The following is a 19,372-nucleotide window of genomic DNA, read 5'->3' as shown; positions in this document are numbered from 1 at the left end:
GATGACTAACACTCTTACACTTTAACCCTTAGTAAAAATTGGAAGTTATATTTGTAATTCAACTATTTGCATAAAAGGTCTCATATTTTTGAAAAATCACACATAAGTCCTTATTTCCACATATTCACTCAATTTCACTCAATTCAATACATACATTACACACTCTTTCTTAATATTTTACAATTTTGACACCTAGTAATCTTGGGTGTTGCATTTATATTTCCGCAGGGAAGGCTGCAGTTATAAAATAAGTTCATGATCAAATCTTGATTGAGTATTCGATTATATAAATAGGGGTAAGATATATATTGATAATGAGATAGTATGACACACAAGTTACTCAAGCTCAAACTCAAGCATAGGCATAGGCTGGGAGAAAGGAAAAAGAAAGCTACTCGGAACTTATGTACTTCTATCTAGATATACAGCTTCTACTATACATTCATACACATGATTATCCTTAGCTCTAGGCTCCCAGGCTTTACCAGGAGAACCGCACATGACTGGCAGTGGAGCCACCAGACAACTCGGCTACTTTATGGACCTCCTACAGCCACTATCCAAATGGGGAGGGTTACGCTTAACGGATAGGGTTGTCACCACCTGCCACCTACCTCATCAAACCATGGGATAGGACCGCATCCAGCAACACTGACTAGCCCAGACAATCTACGCTAATGATCGATACTCTAGCATCCCGCGTGGAGCCCCCATCCTTCGGATGGACAAACATCACACTAGAGCAACATATGAATATCGAAACTGTTATCGTGGCACTAGATTTACTCTTCTAACTATGCAAGGCATAAGGTATGAATACAAACTAATTATAGCATACATATCTGACACTGCAGTATATAAACTATGCAAGTATATAAATTTAGAAGATAACTCTATTAAAGATATCTGAGAATTACAAAGGCGAGGAAGAGACAAACCCATACCGAACACTCCTAGGCACCCTCGGGAACCCGAAGAGAGCTACTTCAGCCTAAACTCCACTAACTTATGGACTAAGCAACAGAGGAACTTGAGAGAGTGCAACTTAAGGTGTGTCTTAATTCTAAACCCCCCCCTCCCATCATATTTATAGGTGTGCACAAGGGTGTTCTGAGCGTACAAATAGCTGAATGGAGAACCGACGTTAGGGGTCAATGGGGAGGCGCCACATTGAAGAACTAAGTCGGTGGAGTTGGTCCTAGTTTGGCCGACCCAAGCCTAGCTCCAACCGGCCTGATTTGATGAGCCCTCATGCCAATGGTGCACGGCTTGGTGCTGTTCTAAGGCGGTTGCATGTTCTGGTGAGCCCTTTGATCCATGTGAAGCTGAACAGTGCGTTCTGATTGGTCGATAGCTTTTGCCTTAGATTTAAGGGTGTGTTTTGCCTCCATTTTTGCTCAAATCCCTGCATAGCAATATTTTCCAATGGACATGTGGAAATGACATTATTCTAGATAAATATGCGTGTAAGAAATGCTAGTGCTCTCAATTTTCTGATCAAATTGATGGTCAAAATTGAGCCGTAACGAGCGTCAACACCGTTGTTGCATTCTATCTCTTTAAAACCCACTCGCGCACGCTTCATCTCTTTCCTCTCGCCATTCTATCTCTCTGCCAAGAAACCTCCACCGGCGGTTCTTGTTCGAGCTCCTCGTCGCCGAGCGTCTCCACATTCATTCCCCCTGCTTGCCGCTTGTCAACCCAGCCCCCACAAATGAGCACTAGTGGTAGGCTGATCAAGTATTGCCCAATAACCAAGAAGCCCTGATCGGCCACAAAGCTCCACCCGTGCGGAAGTTTCTAAAAGAGAAATGACCAGTCACCACCAAGACCACCTCCAGAAAGGAGAGACAAAGAACAATTGATAATTCTACATCGGCCAGCACAGCCCCTGCCCCGGACATATCTGTCATAGCCTCTAGCTTGATTCAAGTTGTCCAGGTATCCCTCTGACTAATTTCAATAATCTTTACTCACTTGAAGTGATACATCGTCTTCTCATTCTCATAGGAATCAGACATTTCACTTCCTCAACCAAGTTTGGCCATCAATCCACTGGAGCAACTTCCACTAATCTCGGAAGAGCATGTTCCATCCCCAGCCCCGGCACTCAACGCAGAGAGAGAGAGGTATTCATAGCAACTGAACTCGAGAAGTCCCAAGAAAGATTAAACCAAGGGTTTGCAAAATACCTCTATGCTAAGCCAACTGAACAGGCGTCGGCATCGGCATCGGCACTTCGCAACATCCCCTCTACTGATCAAGATGTGCCATCGAATATGGAGGATGACGTCACACAACCCCGCCCCCAAAATATTTTTCTATTTTATTCTGAAAATTTATTTAAATCTTTAAATATAGTGAAACAAATCAAAACGTGAAACTTCAACACTATGGTTATTGTGAACTATAGATACTGAAAAAAAATATGGCAAGTATATTTTAGTGTATATAAAGGTTAAGATTGTGGAAACCTCAAAGTATGATTTGAGTTGTATGAGATACCACGTAGTTATAGCCATGTGTAAGGCACAACTATTAAATGATCTTATGATTCTAAAAGATCTTAAATGAATAATATATAAACTATAACAATTTAGATCTTACCACTGCAACTTTAATATGAAGCTACTCTACAACCGTGGGTGTTTAGAAAAATCAAAACTTCTAGATTTTAAAATTAAAGAAATTATAATAATATTATGGACTACTAAATAACCTTAAATGAAAACGTTATCAACTACAAACTTTTAGGTCTCATCAACCTCTATAATTTTGATATAAAGTTTAACTTCATCTAAGATCATATGAAAAAGTTATAAATTTTTTTGCGTGGGACCATTTTTAGGGGCGGGTCATGACATCACCCATCCCTAAAAATGCATTTTTAGGGGGCGGGTGATGGCATGACCCACCCCTGAAAATGGTGGCGTTTCTAGGGGCGGGTGACGCCATCACCCTTCCCTAAAAATGCATTTCCAGAGGCGGGTCGGATGCTACACTAATCCTGCTACATTTGTAGGAGCGGATTACCTTTTGGACCACTCTAGAAAAAACTAGGCGTTCCTAAAAATTATTTTTGTAGTAGTGGGATCAATGACGTAAGAAAAAAAAGATTGTAGGGAGAGAGGGGTCAATGGCTATATGGCTGAAAAGGGGTTACCCACCCCAGTCAGAGTATTGATTCATCGAGTACTATTGTAGTTTTCATATACGTTGGAGCAACGGCTTCTTTAAGTTGGTGGGTTATTTATATACCCTCTACTCGCCTATTTGAGATTGTTGGAGCCCAGAGGAAGCTCGTAATCATGGAAGAAGAGATCCAAACCACCATAGTGCTAAGTAATCACATCAAATGGCTTTAGCATATGCTTAGTGAGTGTTAGTGCTACGTTAGGTGAAGGGAAAGTGAGAGAGCAAGTTGTAGCTGCTTTGTGTTTGGTTCTTGAGTAAACCATCACTATAATCTTGGTGTGTCGGTCCCTTGAAGTCTTAGATAGCGTTTGCTTAAAGAGTGAGATAGGATAGACCGGCTCATTTCAGATTTTAGGAAGAAGATGATTCTATATTGTATGTTTGGTTGGAGAGATGGAGTAGTTCTATTTGTTGTTTAGTTCTAGGGATGGCATGGAATAGGTACATGGTCCGCTAGCAACCGTTTAATATGGGACCCATCCTGTCGGTCAAAGCATCAACTTCTTCCTTCCCTGGTCCCTCATTGATCGGCAGCACCCCGCATGTTGGTGCCAGTGCCACCGCTGCTGCCCCTCACGGAGCTTGGGCCATCGCTGCTCGCACCTGCGTTGCTACTCCGCACGCTCACACGCCAAACTTGTGGCGCTGCTCCCGCTGCTGCAGCAAGCCCCCACGCCGAACTCGCGCTGCGGCCCCGCGCCTCGCCGGCGTGCACCGCTGCCGCCCGCCGCATGAGGAGTTCGCGCCGCCCCGCCCCCATGCGGAACTCGTGCTGCTATCCCGCGCCCCGGCAGCGTGCGCTGCTGCCGCCCCTGCGTCCCATGTGGCGCTCGCGCCGCTGCTGCTCGCCCCCGCGTCGCGCTTGCGCTACTGCTCCGCAAGCTCCGGCTGTTGTAGGCTTCAGTGAGCCGCCGCGCCGAACTCGTGCCGCCACTCCACCCTGCTTGCTCTCACCGCTCTCTCCTGCCCCCATGCGGGGTTCGCGCCGCCGCCGAGACGCTCGCTCATCACGATGCAAGACGCCATCAAACTGGGACAGCTTGGTTCACTCTATTTTGCAAAATCGAGCCATCCCGAATATAGAGCAAATATTCTCTCGAAGGAATCATGTTGTTCCTATGCTTGCGAAGCAAACACGGCGCCCCTCCTAAACCAAACACCACCTTAGTGTCTCATCGGTAAGTTATCGACCCTCTAAGTTATCGACCCTCTAGCTTGGTGTGCAGCGTGATGACAGCCGTGTTAGAGGATGAGGAGACCTCTTCGTTGATAAAAAGCTTCACAGTGAAGATGACATCAAGGTGACCGGTGAAAGGAAGTGGTTAGCCTTGCCTTAGCAACGAACTTCTCATCCAGCATGGTGCGAACTTTAGTGGCAAGTCTAAGATCTTGTCCAGGAGAGACTTGGTGACCGGGAGCATATCTTTGGTGGAGCTCCAACATAGACTAGTGGTAGTATTTCCTACCGATACCACGGGAAAAAATCGTCGTGATGAGTTTGCATCTCTCTAACCCACTGCTTTACGTTTTCGCATTTCATATTTGGAATTTGTGTACTTTTACATTCATAGAGCAGTTTTGCTAGGATTGACTCTAGGTTACAAAACTCCTTTTTTGGTGGGTTAACATATTAGTTGAATCTTACTTGCACATCTAGATAGCATATTTTAATTTATATTTTGTGCAATTTAGGAGACCATAGGTTACGGTTTTAAGTTGACTAATTCACCACCTCCTCCTCTTTGGCTAAGAGCAGCGACTCCTTTTCACGGTTCTTGTGCAGCGAAAACTCCACACCCATCTGCTGGGGTCCTTGACCTTCCATGGGTACACGGAAGCCTCCTGCTTCTCCATTGTTTCATACACTTCTTGAACTTGGATGATACTGGTTGTTGGCCATTGCCGTAGTTTGATGAGTGTTCTCCATTTGGCGCCTGTGCTCCGACAGCGCTCTTCCTGTTGTTGGTGTCATCAAATCTTATGCCAGGCGGTGTTTCTACTTCTTCCACCGTTCCTCTTCAAGGCTCCATCCCCCTGTATGGTGTTGGACGGCGGGACGTGGAGCCTGGATATGTTTTGAAAGGTGTTACCATCAGTTTCAAAGGGGAGATCATAGTATCCGGTGAGCTTTGATTTGCATGCCTCTCGCCAGCTTTAGTCCCCATTCCATTGGCCTGACCCTTAGATGGATATGCAATGGCCGAAAGCATAATTGGTGAGTATGTTGTTCGGTGGTGGCTCTCATCAACGATCGCGTATTTCTAGCTTGTATTATGACCGTCTATCTGTCTTTTGAATTGTACGCATGTTGTTCTATTCCTATTCTAAGTGTTGTGTTGGGTTATTGTAGAATTGTTGAACCATATATATGTTTTTTGAGCTTGCAAGAAGCTCCATGCTGAATGACAAGGTGGCATGCTCTCCCCCCGTTCTCCTCAAAAGTTTAAGTGTCATGCATACCAGTACCAAGGATGAGGGGGAAAGATAGAGAAACCTCCTGAAATTTTATCATACCTGTTCTTTAGCTGTTTTATGCCATAATGTTCTAGCACATTATACAGATGGTGTCGAATTTACAATAGGCTCCACATTCTTGTGTTGAGACTTTTGTTGATTTAGTTTTTAAGTACATAATAGCGTAGGAACATGTCGCTGTTAAGTATCGGTGATGTCATTTTTGACAGGCTACAGATTGGTCATATCTTTGAGAGAGAGTTGCTTTACACTGGTATGTCCGAAGTTATTTTTTCTACCATTTCCTCTTCTTTTTTATAAACTCAATATATATTTTGTGCATCGTTCATCAATATAATATAAAAGCAACAATTTGTTCGACTAAGTGAGCTATTATCTGACTAGGTGCCAGACATTCCGGTCTCTAAAGTGTAACCCCTAGAATGATTAGCCATGATGCCCTATGTATATATTCTTTTTTGATGATGCCCTATGTATATATTCTTGTTCGACTAAGCAAGGGTTTGGAATGAGTTCTGGGTACTTTTTTATCATAACTTGTCTAATTTGTATAACTACTATCTATTTGATTCATTTATAAGTTGTCTAACAAATTTATTTTCCTTTTTTAGGAGAGGTATTGTTTGCCGGAGGGGGAGGAGCAGTGCCTACAAGATAGGGCTCGTTCTGTGTTCGACAAGGCAGCGACGAAGGTGGTAAGGGACATGATGTCCAATACTCGTATACAGTGCGTTTGTTTGTACTATAAGAAAATAAAGCTGCAAGACATGAACAAGAAACTGGACGCTTCTGAGATATATCTCCGAGAGGATGAGTACCTTCAAGTTGATATTAGCGGTTTGCCTTGGTTGAGAAAGTGTCCAGATGCTTGGCGAGCACTTTGTGCTTATTGAGCTTCACCTAGCTTTGTGGAAAAATCCAGGATGAAGAGAGCTAATCGTCAAGCAGGACCACGGGTTACACAAAGACATGGGGCTGATGGACACCTTCGTTTGGCTCGTCGAATGGTAGGTGTTTATTATTTCAATTTGATTATTATGTACGTACTTGCAATATCACAATTTCTTCTTTACCAGGAGGCACAAAGTGGGGTGGCCCCAAGACATACATTCGAGGCCACCATGGCGCAAATCCTACACAGCCATAGTTGCTTTGTAATGAGAATGCCACACAGACTCTGGTTAGTAAAATAATTTGATTTCAATTAAGCGATGGTCTGAATATTATTTTATTATTGGTTGCCTGAATGGTAGGCGAGATATGGTGATGAAATGGTGGCACGTCATGGGGAGGAGTACGATTGGAGGAGTGATGCGGATGTCGGTGCCTTATACTCAAGCGGGGGAGGGAAGAAACATGGCAGGTTCAGCATGTTGAATGGTGTTATTGATACAAGTGGTGCTTTGAGTGAGGCAAGGTGTTCTCAGTCCTCTCAGAATTCTCGGAGCTACCAACGGGAAAGTGAAAGGGAAAGTGACTGCAGAAGGAGATAAGGCAGCATAGAGAGGCGATGCAGAGGCAAGAGGAGTGGGCAAGGCAACAACACGAGTACATGCAAGATTTTTTCGCTCAGCAACGACAGATTCAGGTACTATGCAAGTTTGATATTTTTTCAAGTCCTTGTGCACTTTTCATTGCTATAAGATACTTGATCTACTATCAATTTTTAGAAAATGCTAGCGGCTACCCTTGGCTCACAATTTAATTTGCCACCTCTTCCTTCGCCTCCTCCTCCACCGCCGACTTTTGTACCATATGTGCATCTGTCGTCTCCACAAGTGGTAATTCTATCGTATAACTAGCAATGCTCAAATTTTCTTATATATACGTATTAAATAGATTTAATTTTGTCTATAATCAGGATTCGACGAGTACTCATCCTCGAGGAGTTTCTGACAGCCCGTCCACGCCACCATCGACAGCGCGTAATATTTCTAGAGGTGACTGCGGCAGCGGACATAATATTACCCCTCCTTGATTTGTGTTTTCGCGTTTCATTGACATATATATGTCATTTAGACTATGGATTTTATGATTGTACATATTGGATGTATTTGATGATTTGGTGATGATGTATTTCATAATTCTGCTTATGGATATGTTAATTAAGTGCTTATGGATGATTGTGTTTCGTAATTGCTATTATATGCAGCTGTTTTTTTAGCAGGGCCCACGAAAATACTACAGCGTGTCCAGTATGAGCCGACGAAAAAAACGAAAATGATTTTCGTCGGCCTGGTGAGCCGATGAAAATACTGGACAGGTTTTCGTCGGCCTGCATAGTCAACGAAAATATTACCATTATTTTCGTCGGCTACACGGGCCAACGAAAATGTGAACATATTTTCATCGGCCGTGCTGGCCGACGAAAATAGCTTTATTTTCGTTGGTTGACGATGAAAAAGCGCTTATTTTCGTCTACTTTATTCCGTCGGCCTAATTTTGACGGCCGACCGACGAAAATAGCTATTTTCGACGGCTTTCGGGCTATTTTTGTCGGTTTCTGGCCGACGAAATTACACTTTTTTCCTGTAGTATAAGTTGCAAGATTGTTGCACCTGAAAGATGGCATATTTACCCATTCTTTCCGTACTGTCACTGTTGGGCATGTTAGTGAATTCTCTGCACTACTAAGATGGAAGAAGAAATCTTCTCTACGGGTGAAGCGTACCAAGTGATCAAGAACAAAGTCAATATATAACTTCAGAAAATCCATTTCTTGTTTTGCATTGGAAATTAAGAGTATTTTTTTCATATATTTTAATTATATGCCACTGTTTGTCTAGGAGTTGTGCAGTAAGGGTCTCCTTTGAACATAAGTTAGCGTGATAGGGAGAACACCTACGCAACAAGTTTGGAATCATTTCAGCAGCATGGCTACTTTACAAAAGCTCTTGCAAATCTATATGCTCCGAGTCCCAAGCCAAGCAAAGCACGCAGTAGCAGTTAACCAGATTGTTCCTTTCAGGCGTCTCTCTTTATATATACTGGATGTGCCCGGATTAGAGCTACTCATCAGTTGCACCAGAGAAGTAAGCTAGTCACTAGTGAAATTATTGAACTGGAAAAAATGTCGACAGTTACTTCTCACACCCTACTGAGCCGGCCGGCAAGATCTTCAGCTGGTTTATCCTTTGGTTGTGTGAAACCAGCAGTGGTAGGCCTCCCTTGTGCCTCTGCTGGGAAGAACAGGCCTCGTTCCATCTGTTACTCTGTGGATACCAAGAGCACCGACCATCAATTTAACATCTCACCTGTCGGTAAGTTCTTGCCAGTTTACATTTATCGATTGTGCTTCATTTGTTTCACGTATTATTAGTGCATAACTTTAATGAGCAAAACGTAAGACTAATTATCAGTGGAAATTCCTATTCAGTCTGTTATCTGTTGAGTAAACTGTGAGTTGAAATGTGGCAAGTAAACTTTATTCTCTCTTTATCATGGACCGAAGCCCTTGTGCATCCATACATGCCGCCCACGTCGACCCCGCGATGGGAGATCAAGGATGACAGCAAGAATGTCAAGCTGACATTATTCAACATGCCGGAGGGTGCCATGCCGGGCGATTTCCAGGTCGCCATTGAGGACGACGTACTCGTGATCAAGACAAAGCCTAAGCTGCCAGTGGAGCAGCAAGCAGTACCCGACGGCAGCATCTCGTTCCACATCCGGCTGCTGGTGCCCAAGGGGTATGACAAGGAAAACGTCCGCGCCGAACTCCAGCTCCGGGCACTAGTCGTCACCATCCCCAAGATTAATCCTGCGTTCACCAAGGAGGTTGCTATCGACGGAAAATAGGAATGCAAGAACCCTGTTTTCTGGCAATGATGTCACGTCCATTTTCATTGCAACAGGTGTGTCAGTATGTGGTTCATCTATTATTATGAGGCAGGTCGATAAATGAAATATCAGCATGTTTCTGTTGCTGCAATGACATTGAAAATACGGGCTTACTAGCGCAATGTCATTGCTCTATTTTCAATGTCGTATCTGATGGAAACTTTCTCATCAGATGCTCTATTACAATATCAAAACAATATCAAAACAAGATATCTGCAACATCGAAAATATACAGGTGCAACACTGAAAATATGCGGAAAAACTAATTAAGTCGTTTGACTCTCGGATACGAAAATTTCCACCGCAATATGTACACTATATTTCATGTAACATAGACACTATATTTCATGCAACATTCACCATGAAACATGCGGAAATAATAGTTGCAATATCGAAGATCAACTATTGAAACATATGTCGAAGCGTCTGATTTTTATTTCCTATCCGGACGTCTGTGTCTTAGCATTTCCATTAAAAATATCAGCATGTACTGTTTGGGTCAAGATGGGAATGGGCTGACCCAGACCCAGCCCTATGGCCTCAGGGCCAATTTCTCTGAGGTCCCGGGTAGACCTGGCTTACAGCAACAACAGAATGATATTATGTTATTGGCACGTAAACACCATTTAATTCAGTTACGGGTCATCAACGTTATTACAGCAACAATTAGGATGGTACTGATACATAAATAAGATTCGATTCAGTGTTTTCACTACTTTATTACTGCTGGACGTACTGAATCGCTTGCTGGATGGATGCTACCGAATCAAGCAGCTCCTCACCGCCTGCTCTATGAGCATGCCTTAGCAGCCTCCTCACCTGCATGTTCATTATTAGAAGATCAGATCAGAGAAGGCTAATCTTAAGCGCCATGAAAGCTGCTATATACCGGTCATGATATTATCTAAGGGCCAAAAGCAGTTCACGGGCTACAGCACGAACCTTAGCGTAATCCCATATGTTAATGATGCATACTACCCAACGTGTTAGGCTACAGATCATGCTAGATCGTAACACCCTAATTTTCAAATTAGCAATCTAAATAAATTTTTGCTTGATTATAGGGCGTTGAATGAGGTTACCATCAAGAACAAGTATCCGTTGCCTCGTATAGAAGACCTGTTTGATCAGTTGAAGGGAGCCACAGTACTTTCCAAGATTGATTTGAGGTCAGGATATCATCAGCTGAGGATACGACCCTCAGATATTGTCAAGACAGCTTTTACTACCAGATATGGGCTTTATGAATATACAATAATATCATTTGGGTTGACTAGTGCTCCAGCTTATTTCATATATCTGATGAATAAAGTGTCCATGGAGTATCTTGACAAGTTCGTGGTAGTATTCATTGATGATATTTTGGTGTACTCCAGGAATGAGGAGGAACACAAGGAACATTGTGAATTCTAGTTAAAAGAGGTCTCGTTCCTTGGTCATATTATCATAGGCGGAGGTATTGCAGTGGATCCAAGGAAGGTCAGAGATGTGTTGAATTGGGAATCGCCAACGAGAGTGTCAGAGATCCGGAGTTTCTTAGGACTCGCGGGATATTACAGGAGGTTTATAGAAGACTTCTCTAAGATAGTGAAACCCCTTACATCACTATTAGAGAAAGAAAAGAAGTTTATATGGTCAGAGGCATGTCAGAACAGCTTTGATGAGTTGAGAAAAAGGTTGACTACCGCACCAGTATTGGTTATGCCTGATATTCACAAGAGTTTCAACATCTACTGTGATGCTTCTAAACAAGATCTTGGGTGTGTATTGATGCGCTAGAATGTAATTAAACCTTAGATCTAGGGTTTAGATTGAAAAATAGAGGAGCTAAGGACGGTGGGTTCTATTTTAGAAAAAGATAGGGGCTTAAACAGAAGAAAAAGGATCTACTCGTGAATACTTTAAACTATCGTGGACTGCGGGTTAATTTTGATAGAACTTAGGGGCTAAAGTGCAAAATATCCTAGGGTTGACCGGTATCGGGTTATTTGACTCCGGTCTAGATCTAATCTAGACCGTCGGATCTGGATTGTAAGATTGCGCGGGGTTGAGGCGGCACAGGCGGCGAAGCTGGCGACGGCGGTGAGGGTTTGTGCTGGCTAGGGCTACGAGGCAAGAGGCGGCGGCTGCGGGTCTTGCGGATCTGAGGAAACAGTGCAACCACAATACTAGATGGCTCTGGTCTTGACTAATTAATTAGAAACTTTAGCTTGTAATGGTCTTACCGAAAGGGCAAGAGCAGAGTGCGTTGGTGGGGTATAGCTCAGTCCTCTTGAGGCGTAGATATGTTCATGGTTAAGGCGTCTTCCTCGTTAGGGAGGATTATGACCACTGCGGCCTGAAACCTTAGCGGACCGTTGCAAGTTAGGGCATCTTTGTAAAGGCCTCGTAGTGAATCCCTGCCACTCAACTTGGAAGTGTCTAAGGGCCTTGCAAACCCCGACATTAAGGGAAACACGAGTTGTGGGTAAAGTGTACAACCTCTACAAAGTGAAAATTGATATATCAGCCGTGTTCACGGTTAAGAGCGGCTTGGACCCTCATATGATAATTGAACTTAAAGATGATCTAAATTAATATTCTTTATTCATGATGTTGTTACTTATCTCTTTTATTTATTTAAGGGTTGGTATATACTTACATTTAGTTAATGCTTGCTAAATAAAATTTGGTCAACTAAAATGCTTATCGCAGTCAAACCATATCAGCTTTTCCTTGATTTTAGCCTTGCATGTCATATAATTTACTCCACTTGCTGAGTACCAACCATAAATGTACTCACGCTTGCTTTATTAAACCAATGCCGCTCAGAACAAGATAATTGTCCGGAGTTTCCTGAAGATCTTGAAGAGTTCTAGGCGTATGTCTCCCAGTCATCTGCCTGTAAAGTTGAAGTCCGATGCTAGTTATAAATATTTATTTATTCATTTAAGATTAAGACTTTCGGTCACATAATAAAGTACTATGATACTCTCTTTTATTATGATATTGTTTTGGGTATACACTTGTATCGTCTATTATATATGTGGAACTTGATCCTGCCGCACATATGAGATACATTCGGTTTTCTTTCTAAAACCGGGTGTCATATAGCTACTACTGCCATGCATGTATACTAATTTCACACATTAACGAATCAATACTACAATAACCTGAAAAGAGACCAGCACTACTGCACAGACCCTAACACCGTCGGGTCAAAGATACCGTCACTGCCGGCTCAAATATCCATTGGATCAAGATCGGCAATGATATTTGGGTCATCAATGCGGTGATGCCATTTTCAAAAAATAAAAATACATGATACCGCTGAGCCACCCCGCTCGTGCCATGGCTCTGCGTCGACGCCGCCCGTCACCGTGGTTGTGCGTCCCCGCGCGAACGGTAGCAGGGGAGGGGAGGGGCGGTGGGAGAGGGGAGGAACGACGGAGGAGGGACGGCGGGGGAGGGGAGGTGGCAGCAGGAGAGGGGAGGGAGAGCAGCGAGGGAGAGAGAAGGAGATGGGAGACGAGGGAGAGGGTGAAGAAAAAATAATACGAGGGTAGTGTTTGTATTACTGCCGGATCGTAATATAAAACGGCCGTGATAGATTCGATGAGCATAATACCATCCAGTGGTGATGGGGCGTTTGAGATGTATTGTTCTATGGCAATGTAGGATAGATAGAGCTAATGTGGCAACCAAGAGCAAGCTCAAATGTGAATGTTAAAACTGACATAGTGGCATTACCGAAATGATACCAGCTTAACCCACCTGTCGCCCTCAGTGCCGCTCCACCGGCCATTTCCTTAGCCAGGGCCGCGAGTTGATTAGGAATAGATAATTGCACGTAGGTATTTCATTAAAAAGACAAATTTTCTTTCAAAAATTGAAACAAAAATCTTGAAAAGATGTCTTTCAATAAGGGAGACTAAAATTGGCACATCTATACTATAAAGAACGAATACTTTTGAGTACACGTTCTACCGGTCAAAAACAAAGTTACCCCTCTAAACGGATCCACCTGACAGCTCCGGGATCGGCCTGGCGGAGTGCACACCGATAAAAATTGATCGTTCTAAAATGATTCCGCCAAAAGTTAAAAATTTTCCTCTCCACGTGCGATGGCTTACCCGCCCACATGTACCTGCATTCGTCTTTCCCAAATCTCGCAAAAATCACGGCTCCTCAATACTCAATCCCATCTCTTTCCTTCTGCACGCCACCCTTTCCCTCATCCATCCATCCTCACCGCCGCTCCCTGCCTAGCCCAGCAAGGCGGCGCCCCCCTTTCCATGGTAGATGCAGTGGCGGCAACAGCTCACCCCGATGCTTTCGTTCCATCGACGACATCCTGCCCCCTGGAGTCGTGGGTGGCCGCCGCTGCTGGCATGTGGAAAATGAAGCCCAAGGCACGCCCTTCCCCTTAATTGCCTTCGAGCAAGAATGGTTCATTCTCGACTCTCCTAGCCAATTGCATCTCAGCAACGGGCAGCCGCTGCCCTATCTACCCACGTACTGATCCCTTCGTCCATGCCTCGAACGCCGCCGCAGCGCCCGCCGGCGAGGGCGGAGGCTGGGGGTGGGGACATGGAGTCAGCCTCCGCTAGGTGGCCGCAGTCAATCGTGCTATCTGGGGTGGAGCTCCAAGCGCGGGGCCGTGTGGTGGAGCTCTCCCTGCAGACGCCGCACGCGTCACGACCGTGGTGCCCAACAAGGTCCCCGCATCCACGGGCGGCGCCTACATCATGCTTCTCGACATCCAGCGGGACTAACTCACCCGTGTCGCTGCTGAGCACTGGGGCACACCTGCCGCCGCCTCGGCCTTCAATGTGGACCTCATCAGGGAGATCTACGCCACGGAGCTCCGGATCGAGGGCTGTGGCCGGAAGACCGTGCCGCTGCACCGCGTCATGATCCTTGAGGTCAGCCAGTACCTCAAGAACTACCTGTGGCCGCACTTCGACCTGGCGGACACCTCCTTGGAGCACGTCATGTCCATCATCCTAACGAGAAGGTCAGCCTCTGCTCTAAATTAGATTGGAGCTCTTGCTGCTAGCTCGGGCGATTTCTAGGGTTTCTGACATGATTTGGGCCTTATGTGCAGTTTCAGGAGAATGTGGCGGCATGGACATGCTTCTATGACCGTAAGGATGCTTTCAAGGGGTTGCTGTGGCGAGTTCTCAAGCTCAATGAAGAGGTTTGTGTTGATTTTTCTAGACTTATGTATGTGATTTTTCCCAGTAAAACAAATCATCATGCGAGATCTTACTTAGGATACAATTGATTTTGAAGCTGGCTATTTATATGTCCACTTTGAAGTTTATGTTATTCAGTGGAGCTATTTGGGATGTAACATCTGGGGTGGATGTTAATTGTTTTAAAGCATCATTGGCTCTGTTTAATTAGGATGCACTGCAGCGATTAGGATCTACAAATGTACGCATCTCACTTTAGCCAAAATGTAATAGGTAGTGACTACTGAGATGTAGTTACTGGCCTGTAGCCACTATTGTTGGTGGTATAGTTGAGAACTCAGATCGTATTACAGAAGCTTGAGAAGTTTGGTGGTTTATATAGATTATATTGTGACAATGATAGTTTGCTCAGTTTGCAGTTTAGTTGTTTTGAGCTCCAGTTATAATCATGGTGGCATGCTTTGAAGTTGGAGGTTCAGGTGGTACTCCCAGACATAATTCAACTGAGCCAAACTCCTCGAAAGAATCATTGGCAAGGGTACACTGTTGAAGAGTATAAGTGAATTGCCCACCTCTCCTCGTCAGCTTAAACTTTTGGGTTGAATTGATTGGTGCATGCAACTCAATATGGTATCAAAGCTAGAGGCCTCGAGTTCAAATCCTGGTAGGCGCAATTAATTAAAATAATTGCAGCCAACTCCTAATTTCCACTTGAGGCCGGAGGGAGCCTACACGTGAGGGGGAGTGTTGAAATATAAGTGAATTGCCCACCTCTCCCCGTCACCTCAAACATGCATGCAACTCAATATACACGTCTGCCTATCAGATTTCATTTTCTTGGTTCTCCCCCCTTATCATACCGGGGAACTCATTGGCTTTCTACCAATCATTTATTTTAGGCTTGCCATTTCTTTTCTTTCTAGCAATGGATTAGATCATATTTCATAAATAAATGACTGGAAAAAGAATCCGCTTGCCAAACATAATTAGGACACTGTTTTATACTTCAGAGCAAAAATTCTTAAACTGGTCTTAATAGAAGGGTTTTCTATTTTTGTTCCCCTCATGAATTCTTTTGAGAAAAAAAGGAAATGAAATTTTTTGCCACTTACTTTTGGCATATGTTTTTTTATTTTGTGAATTCTCTAGAACATTTCATTAAGTGCCAACATGTTCTTCAGAGATTGTATTATCGTTGTCACAAGGAATTAGTATCCATACAATGTTGATTTTGATACACTTTCTTCTTAGGCCTTGGAATTCACTTTAGTGTTGTGCTTGAGATGCGTATTTGCCACATCTAAAGATTTTTTTCCTCCTCTTAGAAGTTTGAATATTCTGTTGAATATCCTACAGCCTGCTTGGTGAATTGTACCACTGATGTATTGAGTGATGTTTGCATCTGTGTGTGTGGATGCATAGCCATGAAGAGTTGATAGGAGAATGTGTTGCTCTACAATTGCAGGTACATGTGAGTAGAAGAAACAAGCAGGTGCCATCATCGGCAGCTGCACCGCATGTGACAGGAATCATAACTGTTGTAGTCCATTGCAGCCCCTGAAGTTGTGTGCACCCTTCAAATTGTGTTTTTTCATAGACCTGACAAATTGTGGATTTTTCTACAACAATTCAAAGGAAGCACAAATCCAAGTTCATTGTTTTGTTTACTTAATTTCTCACCTTATCGTTTTCTTCTTTCAGGTGATTTTTACCATTCATCTAGAAATTGCTCAATAATTGTAGTCATGGGCACCGAAGAATGCTATAACAATGGAAGTTACGTAGCAAAATGTTAGCATATGGATCTAAGCGTCAATGATTCTGTCACTAATACCTTTTTATTGATTCGCCAGGTGCACTGATGCAAGATTCGTTGACATGCACATCCTGCTCCACAACCCATAAGGTAATAATTAATCTGATATCCCTGTATGTTGTTCTCATGTCCTCTTATGCTACAACTTGCATCATGTAAATAAACATGACAAAGTAGACATGGCAAGATCCATTATCCATTTTTTATTTATAGAATTTTAAAATATTTACTTTGCAGCACGGCTAGCATTACTTATGTCATCTATAGAATTGTGAATATGTTCATCTTATCGGTGTCAAGTGGTAATGGAAAAACACTTAAATTATTGTGTGCCAAATGAGAGGTTTTAGATGAACAAAGTTTTATGCTAACCAAGTAAATGGTATCTAGGTTCCCACCATACTTACAAGCTATATGCAGGATAGTTGGTACATTCGTTTTTGTTGAGAGGCTATTTAAAAAAAATGATTCATTTCTGATGCAAGTAGGATTGAGGAATGCTAGAATAATGAAAATAACATAGAAAATGTGGAGAACTCGTTGATTTAGCGACGACGGCGATGGCTGCTCGAGCACAGAGAACTCAACGGCGGTAGGCGCTGCTCGAGAACGGAAATATCATTCGCTGCTCACCGGAAAGTTTGCCGGTGGTGCCACCGCGCTGGGGTGCCATCGACCAGAGGAAAATCTAAAAAGAACTAAGAGAGGGAGGGAGAGAGATAACTCAACGGCGGTGACGGCAGCAAGCACGGGGGCGATGGCTGCTCGAGCACAGAGGACTCGACAGCGGCGGGCGCTCGCACACGGCAACCTAGGAAGCGATGGAGAGAGAGGCACGGACAGCCGAAAATGGCGGGGGCTGCTCGACGCAAAGTTCGCTGGCGATGGCCATCGCCGCCGGTGATGGTCGTGCCGAGAGAGAAGCAGAGCATGATGAAAAGATAACAAAAACGTTGTTCGCTGCTCGCCGGAAAGTTCGCCGGCGGTGGCAGTACCATCGGCCAGATGGAAGTCGAAAAGGACACGCCGCGCCGCGCCCATGTGGGCCAAAGATTCCGTGGGCCCGCAAAACAACAAATACGCGCGGCCGGAAAAATAGAATACCAGGGAATACAAACGTTGGAAAAACAACGCACGAATCACGGCGCACAAACGTGCGGTCCGGGATAAAGAACGCCCAGCGCACGTACGCTGTGTGGTATTTTCGCTATCTATCCGTTTTCGTCGTTCTCTTCGGGCACGGCCGCGAAAACAGAACAAAATTGCCCAGCCGGCCGCCGACCGTTTCGCGTCCTGCTAGAGCGCCGCCTCACCTTTGACGCCGGCAGTCAACGCCGGGATCTCCTCGCTGCCACCCAATCGCCCCAAGCGTACAAGCTCCACCGCCGGTCGCATCCGCATTCTCACCGCTGCTCAAGCGCCATGGGCGAGCCCTGTCTGCTTGCGTTCCGCCATGTGCAAGCACGGCTGGCCAACGCCTCGGGCCGTGGGCGACCTTCGACCGACGGCCGCCGATGCAGCCTTTTTGTCTAGAAATAGCTTCTAATCAGATTGATCTCTAGCCTTTTTTCTAGAAATAGCTGCTATCTAGATTGATCCCTAGCTGCTATCTAGAAAACTCCTAACGAGTAAACATGCCCTCACTCTGAACACTTGTTTCGATCTGAAATTCTAGCAAAACTGAGAAGCCATGACATGCATTTTGCGGAAGAACACATTTGAAATTAGATCTTGAATTTTGCTCCATGTCCCGTCCTGCTGCCTCTCTACGTCACGGCCGCTGCCGAGCCGGTGGTGATGACGGTGGCCGCGGTCAACGTGGTGCCCGTGCCGCCGGTGCCCCAGTGAGATGTCACTTCCGCCGTACCACAGTCCTGCCGACGCGCCCATCTCGCCCTCGAGCTCGCCGCGCTGCACTACTTAAAAATGCATTTCTAAGAATGGATAAAAATATATTTTTTAAAAACGGGTAGCGTAGTTGTTGCTAGTTTTCGCAGCTTAAAGTAGAAAAAAATAAGCATCCGTCCTTTTTTTTATTATGTCCTATCCATATCTGAAAAGATAAAAAAATTAAATTAAATTATTTTCTCGCAATAAATATATACTTCTATATATATATATATATGTATATAGGTGTTGGAAAAAGTCAATTTAACTAATACTAAATAAAAAAATCGATTTTAAATCTATTATTGTACCACTAAATATTAGAAAAAAATATAACATGTATGTATATAAATATAGTAAAAAAATCAAATCTTTTTCTCAAAAGAAATAGTGCCCTGAATTGATATAAATGTACTTCTATATATTCATAGGGAAAAAATCAATTTAACTTGTACTAGATAAAAATAAAAAAAAACTCAACATATTATTTTACCACTGAATGTTAGGAAAAACCTAACATGCATCTTTGAAAAATAGGAAAAAACAAATCTTCTTCTCTCTCCTCCATAGATCTAGGGCATTATTTATTTAAAAATGATGCTAAAAACTATAGATCGAGTTAAAATGATTATATAATCATGTTTCTTCTACTAAAATAGCACAACTTCATCCAAAAGTTCGAGATAAATAGTTTAGAGGCAAAGAGAGCTCCATTTAATTTATAAATCTAACAAAAGAGCTTAGAAATGATAAGGAATTAGCGTGAATTTAACTTTTAGAACCCCGACTCGAAAAAAATCAAGTTGAAAAGTTTCCCCCTTTTTCTTTTTTTCGGCTCTTGGAGGGCTCTTCTCCCAAGCAAACAATAAGAGGTTGGGAGGAGGAACAAGGTGCCCAGATACTAGATTTTTATAGATATTTTTAAATACAGGTTAGGGGTGAGCCACCCCTATAGATCCATTTGTAGGGGCAGCTCAGCCGT

General features: G+C 43.7%; 1 protein-coding gene across 1 annotated transcript; it reads left to right on the top strand.

Moving 5' to 3' along the window:
- The first annotated feature begins 8,694 nt into the window (after nt 1–8,694).
- LOC112877411 (26.7 kDa heat shock protein, chloroplastic-like) lies at nt 8,695–9,601 on the top strand. The gene is made up of 2 exons (XM_025941710.1): nt 8,695–8,930; nt 9,122–9,601. Exons 1-2 carry the CDS (start codon nt 8,741–8,743, stop codon nt 9,466–9,468), a joined length of 537 nt encoding a protein of 178 aa, XP_025797495.1. The 5' UTR covers nt 8,695–8,740; the 3' UTR covers nt 9,469–9,601.
- Nucleotides 9,602–19,372: the final 9,771 nt, after the last annotated feature.

Source organism: Panicum hallii, chromosome 9 (assembly GCF_002211085.1).
Source record: "Panicum hallii strain FIL2 chromosome 9, PHallii_v3.1, whole genome shotgun sequence".
Taxonomy (NCBI): Eukaryota; Viridiplantae; Streptophyta; class Magnoliopsida; order Poales; family Poaceae; genus Panicum; species Panicum hallii.
The sequence above is the reverse complement of the archived record's forward strand: the minus strand, read 5'-3'. Positions and strand labels throughout refer to the sequence as shown.

Excerpts from the sequence above, each read along its gene's own strand:
- LOC112877411 (XM_025941710.1), top strand. The coding sequence starts at position 8,741 with ATGTCGACAGTTACTTCTCACACCCTACTGAGCCGGCCGGCAAGATCT. Across the intron at positions 8,931-9,121 it reads ATTTAACATCTCACCTGTCG|CCCTTGTGCATCCATACATG; the intron begins GTAAGTTCTTGC and ends CATGGACCGAAG.